This window comes from Mus caroli, chromosome 16 (genome assembly GCF_900094665.2).
Source record: "Mus caroli chromosome 16, CAROLI_EIJ_v1.1, whole genome shotgun sequence".
Lineage (NCBI taxonomy): Eukaryota > Metazoa > Chordata > Mammalia > Rodentia > Muridae > Mus > Mus caroli.
This window is the reverse complement of record NC_034585.1, coordinates 22,619,613-22,626,630: the sequence shown is the minus strand read 5'-3', so window position 1 is coordinate 22,626,630 and position 7,018 is coordinate 22,619,613. Positions and strand designations below refer to the sequence as shown.

The window sequence follows — 7,018 nt, the reverse complement described above, 5'->3', positions numbered from 1 at the left end:
ACACACACACACACACACACACACTTTAAATTTCTGATAAAATGAGTTAGTCATCATCCAAGAAGATGTCACATGACTTTGTAATTTGTAGCTTTCGGCCATGGTTCCTTTACTTAAAATGTCTTAACTCACCTAATGTGATGCTTAAATCACTCTTACCTAGAATTTTACATAAAATGTCATCATTTTTGCCAATTTGCAGACATAACTGTTCCCTCTTCTGAGATCCCATAATACCCTGCAATTCCCTCTATTAACAGTCTTATGAGCAAACATTACATAAAATTTGTGAATAACCTTTTTGGAAAGCCACCCCACTTCACGCCACAAATGTCTCCAGGGTGAACTCTATTCAGTGATCCTTAGGATTCCAGGTTCCTACCATGCTGTCATTTTGTTGGGCTCAACATCAGGAAGCTAGCCAATCACAATTTGCTGAATTCATGTGAAAGGACAACAAGTGGCTAAAGTTAAATGTGATTACAAAACTCTGAACTCTATTTCAGTATTCCTTGGAAAAGATGGGTGAACAGTCCAGGAAAGAGAAAAGACATTTTGGATGGGAAAAACAGGAAGGGGAATAATACTTGAAATGTACTAAATTAAATAACCAATAATTTTTTTTAAAAGAGAGAGAAAAGGTGACTGTTCAATATTGCGTAAATTTCTGCAGAGGATCTGTGATCATTCAAGGTGTCCATGAGCTTCAATCTGGGTCACTAGTGCTTCTCCAATGGTGTATGCCACAAAGTTGGGCAACTCAGCAAAGCAAGGGTTAAAGAAGAAAACCAAAGTAATGCCTTCTAAACATAAAGTGGGTCAAACAGATTGAGCCCTTGGGGCAAGATGAAAATATATAAGTCTACAAGGGCATGTCAGCATATTGGCATGTCAGTGCACACAAATTCTCCCTTCCTTGATTTCAGTTTCCCTGCATGGTTAAACCCCTTCATCACCTGTGTCTGTCTGTGTGTCTGTCTGTCTGTCTGTCTGTCTCTTTCTCTCTCTCTCTCTTGCTCTCTTGCTCTCTTGCTCTCTTCTCTCCCTCCCTGTCTCTCTCTGTGTGTCTCTCTCCTTCCCTCCCTCTCTGCCTCTGCATCTCTCTGTATCTCTCTTTGTCTCTGTCTCTGTCTGTCTCTCTTTCACACACACAGCATCTCATGTATACACACAAAGAAATACTGTAGGTTTATACCAAGGTCCGTGAACATTGGCAACCATGTGGTAGGTATAGATATATCTCTCTTAATGTATGGCTTTAGTTTGCTCACTTAATCCCTGTGCTTAAATGCCTTGATTTTTAAAATGAAGATATGGACACCCACTTTATAGTGTTTTATTAGTTGATTTACATGACCATACACACCATAAACAATAATGATAATGTAAACTGATATAATAATATGTGAGATTCTTTCTATCTGCTGTGCAAGTATCTTAAGTGCCAAGTAATCTAGTATCTTACATTTCCATAGTTGTGTATTATAAGCAATACAGTACAGAGCATGGCACATGGGCAAATTTCAAAAGATTTTAAGGTGGGAAGGTAAGAAGAACTTCTGGAAAGAAATCTTTCAAGCCAAGCGTTTGCTAGATGTGGAAGTGCCCTTCATTTGCTCTGATGGTAACAGGAAGTTACATCTCATTTTAGAAACAAGATTAGGTGGCAATGGTTAGTGATAAGTATAAACTTGAATTTGACCACCTATGTGTATTAATACTTCCCGGCCAAGTGCCTTCCTAAGCAACTGCCCAGTAACTCAGCCTTGATGTCATTCTATCTGAGCTAAGTTATCTCTCTTCAGTTTAACATTCTCTATAGAGGTTCAGACCTAAACTTCTCCCTGCCTTACTATTCTACCGATCCTTCAAGCATAACAGCTCATAAGCTAAACTAACCCCTCCCACTCATGATTATCTCCACTCAAAGTTAGTGTAGCCACCATCTACCAAACCAGTAACTACCTCATCATAACCTCTCTACCACTTTCGATATATCAGTCATGTGGTTTTTATTAACTACCTGCTGATTAATTCAAAATTTCCTCACTCTATACTATTACTCCAAACTTCATCAGGCTCTTATTTCTATTATCTAAGTCATTATATATCCCTATCAGAGGAATCTGTCAGATTATACACCAGCTGAACTACTGTTTCTCTGGGGACTTGATACACCTTTATCTACCTCCAGTCTTTTTCACTGGAATCAAACTTCTGTTTCAGTCCATTGATTTGCACATTTAAATCTCTGCCTATTTACCTGCCTCTTCTGTTAAATACTTAAGCATTCATATGGTTCAAATATTATCTCATTTATATCTGTATCCTTAGCAACAATTCTACCTGTATTCTGCAAATGCTAGAAAATGTTCAGTGAACAAAGAGATTCTAAGTGAAGTGCTCTGAGAAAGGATAAGTTTGAATACACCTTTATTAATAGGTTGTTCCATTAGCGTGCAAGTTATTTGAACATTTTGATGACGTGTAACTCAACTTCAAAGTTTCTCATCCCTGTGTGTGACACAGCATTTGTGAAATTGAGGTGAATTGCTTCCTGAGTTTGACTTAGCATTTCTCCCTTTTTCTCTTCTTCCTATTTTATTAATAAGAGGAATTGAAAAATCTTAATCCCTTAAAAATCCCATGTTACATGAAAATATTCACATAAGCACTACTCAAGATTCAAGAAGCCCTCTTCAAATCTCCTCTTCTCCATTTGTTTAGCAAAGCCTTACTCAAACTCAATCCTGGAAAAAGCCATGATTACATATAATGTTATGGCATACAAACCAACAACAACAAATAAACTGAGACTCAGGGACCTAGATCAAAGACTTAACATCTCACATCCCATATGGAGATCATTTACTTTCCCAGAGGGCTTCATTTGGAAGGATCTTTGAGTACGAATTGGCTTTAGCAAATAAAAGTCCCAGGCTGATGCCAGAAATGAAAAAAAAAAAAAAGACCTTGAATATGGATGGGCTAATAGTTTAAAAAGAAATGATCTTGCAATGATCTCCCTGACCATGCTCTAAACTTGTTCCTCCAGACTGTACCCTACATAATGCCCCCTTGGTCATTGTCCACTCTCATCCCTTGAAGAAACCGCTTATGCTGCTCTGTAAGGAATTTTTGCCTATCTTTTATATACTCACATAAAGAAAAGGGAATGCATTTAACAGAGCCATGAGCCATATAGTAATATGATTGACTAAAAACCAGCCAAACAACTAATATTAATAATGTTCATATAGCCATGCATAGGCTTCATATACACACATGCACACACACACAAACATGCACGTGCATGCATATACATAAGTACACACACACACACAAACACACACAGAGCTCTAGTACTTACACAAGGTTCTAATCCCCCAGCTACATTCATGAATGCTTAGGCAATGATTCAAACTCCCTTTTATATTTTACCTTTCATGTTCTTTGAAAAATTATTTGATTTCATCTGTATGTAGCAGGCTAAAACAAAGTATCACCAGGGCATCTCATTTCTCTGTAGCTCATTGAACATACTCCTTAATCATTCATTTTAAACTTCTTCCAGCTAAGGACATTCAGAATTAAGTACCTACTGCATCAAGTCCAAGGAATAAGAGAAGACTTGTCCCAGGGAGTGACACATTTAAAAACTAAATCACTTGGTATTTATATTGGCTAGTAAGAAAATTCAGCTATAAATTCAAAAATACATATCATTTTCATGATTACATAAAATTTTTCTTTAAAATAAAAGGACAGTCCCTTCAGAAAATTCATCATTATGCTTTTTAGTCTGAATTAACAAGCATCTTAATAAATGTCTTTTCCATCACGACTCATAATAACATCAAAAACTAGAAGTTTGGGCAGGGTCTGACTGGAGAGGATGAGGTTATGATGGGAGCATGTGTTTCTCAAAAGGACTTTCTGAACAAAGTATGATTTGGTATCCTGAAGTTAGGCACTTTAGTCAGAAACTCTCCCTCACCTCTTGACTCCTTCAGCAAGTCTGCTCTGAGAGCAAGCCAGGCTGGGGGGGGGGGGGGGTACTCTTTGGGGTGGGAGGGGGAGTGGAAGCTGCATGGTTCTGATCTTGGTTTCCACTTTGTTTTGTAAGTAGTAAAGAGTCAACCTGGGAGCTGATGTTGATACTTTCCCTGTGGGATTTCAAAACTGATATCACATGAAATCCAGCAACACGATCCCTGAACTAATCCAGTATGGGAAGCAGCTGGAGCCAGGGTCAGCCCTGAAACCATGAACCTCTAAGGACTCCTGCATGAGTCCCAAGAGGACCACTAATTTTCCCTGGAAACAGAAAGCATTGAAGCCGATTTCTCTCTGCATTAGTGGGAACTAAGATCCCATCTAGCTTCTAATCACAGATGTTGTGCCTCAAAGGCTCTTACAGTAAGGTACTTACCAATTTATTTATTTATTTATTTACACAGCACTGACTTGAATAAATGTGTAAATTGATGCAAAATTGCTAATGTGCCATCGACAAGACTTACCAACAACCAAATTTTGAATTTATACTAAAGGAGTTATAATATTTTAAAGTAAATAACAGGCATAAAGGTAAACATTAAAAAAGGACAGAAAAAAATGACAAATTATCCATCTATATGTACACACTCATATGTGTATTTGGTCTTGTGAAAATAGCTTGATTTCTCACTGAACCTTTAACGCCAGCTGTTTTACTTTCTAACTGTATAGAGTGTCCCTGAATTTAAGTCATCTGGAAACAATGAGAGAATAGTCCGAGGAACGGTCCCTGACACTGAAGACCTTAGAATCTGAAAGAATGACAGTTAAAGGCATAGGAAGAAGCACAGCTGCCCTGAGTTCTATGAAGCCCTTAGCATGCTATTTGTTTGAGTGGGTAACAGTCCAGTGAGATCAGCAGGAAGGGTAGAGTCTACCACATTCCCTCTAGACCTGAGACCACCACAACCATCCCATGGAAAGCAATGACCTCTTGTGGCATGACTACAGAGCCAGTATGGTCACGTATAATACATAAATGGTTTCTATGAAACAGTTCTACTCTTTACATGTCTAAAGAGACCGTAAGCTTTTCTCTGACCTTCAGGTTGCCTCTGAACAGTTTTAAGATACATTATGTGTTAGAAGCATACAACTTTGCCAACAGAGCTTGCATGTGACAAGGTCCCACCTACCTTGCAGATCTCAAGGAACTTCTCACTGGTCTGTTTCATAGGATGCTCTGTGAAGGTGGCATAGGGAACTTCAGTGGACCACGGGTTCCAACGAGACAATAGAGACCACCCCTCGGTGCTCCCCCAGAAAATCCTTAGGCCGTCTCCTGGTCTCCTAAAGGGAGGAGACTTTTATTAGATTGAAGATATCTCTTAGATAAATCAGCAAGAGGAACATGGCAATGGACTGTGACCCTCCACTTAGCCTAGTTCTCCTGAGGTAAGGGATTTACCTCAAACCAAAACTACTAAGAAATGTCGGAGGTAAAAGGATGGACTTGCTTTCAAGCTGGGTAGGTACAAAAGACTGTAGAGAATCCACACGGAAATGCGAGCCTCACTCTGGGGTCAGTAGCCATAGCTGGAACTAGAGATACTGACCTCATGCTGATGCTCTGAGGAAAGAGAGTGAGGAGGAAGTGTCAAACAATGGGAAACGGACACAAAGAGGAGATGACATGAGGAGAAGCTATCATTTTTTTAAAACATTATTTTAAAAGTTTATGTGCATTGGTGTTTTGTCTGTATGTATGTGTGAGGGTGTTGGTTCCTCTGAAACTGGAGTTACAGACAGTTGTGAACTACGATGTGCATGCTGAGAATCGAACCCTGGTCCTCTGAAAGAGTAGCTAGTGCTCTTAACCACTGAGATATCCCCCCAGTCCCCAGAACCAATCATCTAAACAGAGTAGTAAGCAGAAGAAAGAACTGATGAGAAAGAACATAAGATCTGCCAAATGAATGGTAGGAAATCTATGACCTTCTATGATTTGAGAGAGAAGAGGACAATTCAAAGTCTTCATTTTCCTAAGTCAGTGACTCCTCCCTCTCCTACATCTCCTGGTCCTCTGCTCCCTGCACAAAGTCTACCTGATAAAGCTGCAGCAAAGGTCACACCAAAAGATTCTGCCTGCTTCTATCACTAACCTCATCCTGATTTCTGAGGTGCAGAAGAAAGTCATTTTCTGATATAACCTAGTCATCTGTTGAATCCAAATGCAAAGCAGGGGAAATTCAAACAGAAATAGGAGGCAGTAAGTGATGGCAGAGGAAGAGTGGGTACACTAAAAAGAACTCTCATGTCCTTGCTCAAGATGCAGAGAGGTGCCAGGAGTACATTAAGCCAAGTTCGGGTGCCCCGCATGCACCAAGCTTTAGAACCATGGTGGCTATAATTCTCAGCAACCCCACCAAGCATCCCACACCACTCATTTCTTTTAGAAATTCAATCCTGGGATTTTGAGATTGAAAAACCAGAGCTCAATTGTGGTGGCTTCACAAAGCCGTCACTTCCTGTATTAAGGAAGAATTCCTTCGGGAATATCAAGTGTTTGCTGAATGTTTATCCACAGAGAGGTGAGCACAAACAGTCTCTTGCACATACTCACACAGACCCAACCTCTCAATGACTGATCTGAAGCTGTGTCTTACAAAAGGAGAGAAAGAAAGGAACCTGGCACAACTCACTGCCCAGTTCTCAGGTATTTGGTGATTGTATTTGAAAGCTGAAACTCAACATTTTTTTTTTTATTTAATCCTTTGTTCAAAAAAGTATAAGAGGAAAAAAAAAAGAAGAAAGAAAAAAGGATGGAAGGAAGAAAGGAAGGAAGGAAGGAAGGAAGGAAGGAAGGAAGGAAGGAAGGGAGGGAGGGAGGGAGGGAGGAAGGGAGGAAGGGAGGAAGGGAGGAAGGGAGGGAGGGAGGAAGGGAGGAAGGGAGGAAGGGAGGAAGGGAGGAAGGGAGGAAGGGAGGAAGGGAGGAAGGGAGGAAGGGAGGAAGGGAGGA

The 7,018-nt window shown here is 40.0% G+C and overlaps 1 protein-coding gene across 1 annotated transcript in view; it reads right to left on the bottom strand.

Moving 5' to 3' along the window:
• Positions 1-7,018, bottom strand: part of Tprg1 (tumor protein p63 regulated 1) — a 137,963-nt gene that overhangs the window by 4,770 nt on the left and 126,175 nt on the right. Inside the window, exon 5 of the mRNA XM_021185635.1 lies at positions 5,196-5,349. Within this exon, the coding sequence (XP_021041294.1) occupies positions 5,196-5,349 (154 nt within the window). The remainder of the gene's footprint in view (positions 1-5,195; positions 5,350-7,018) is intronic.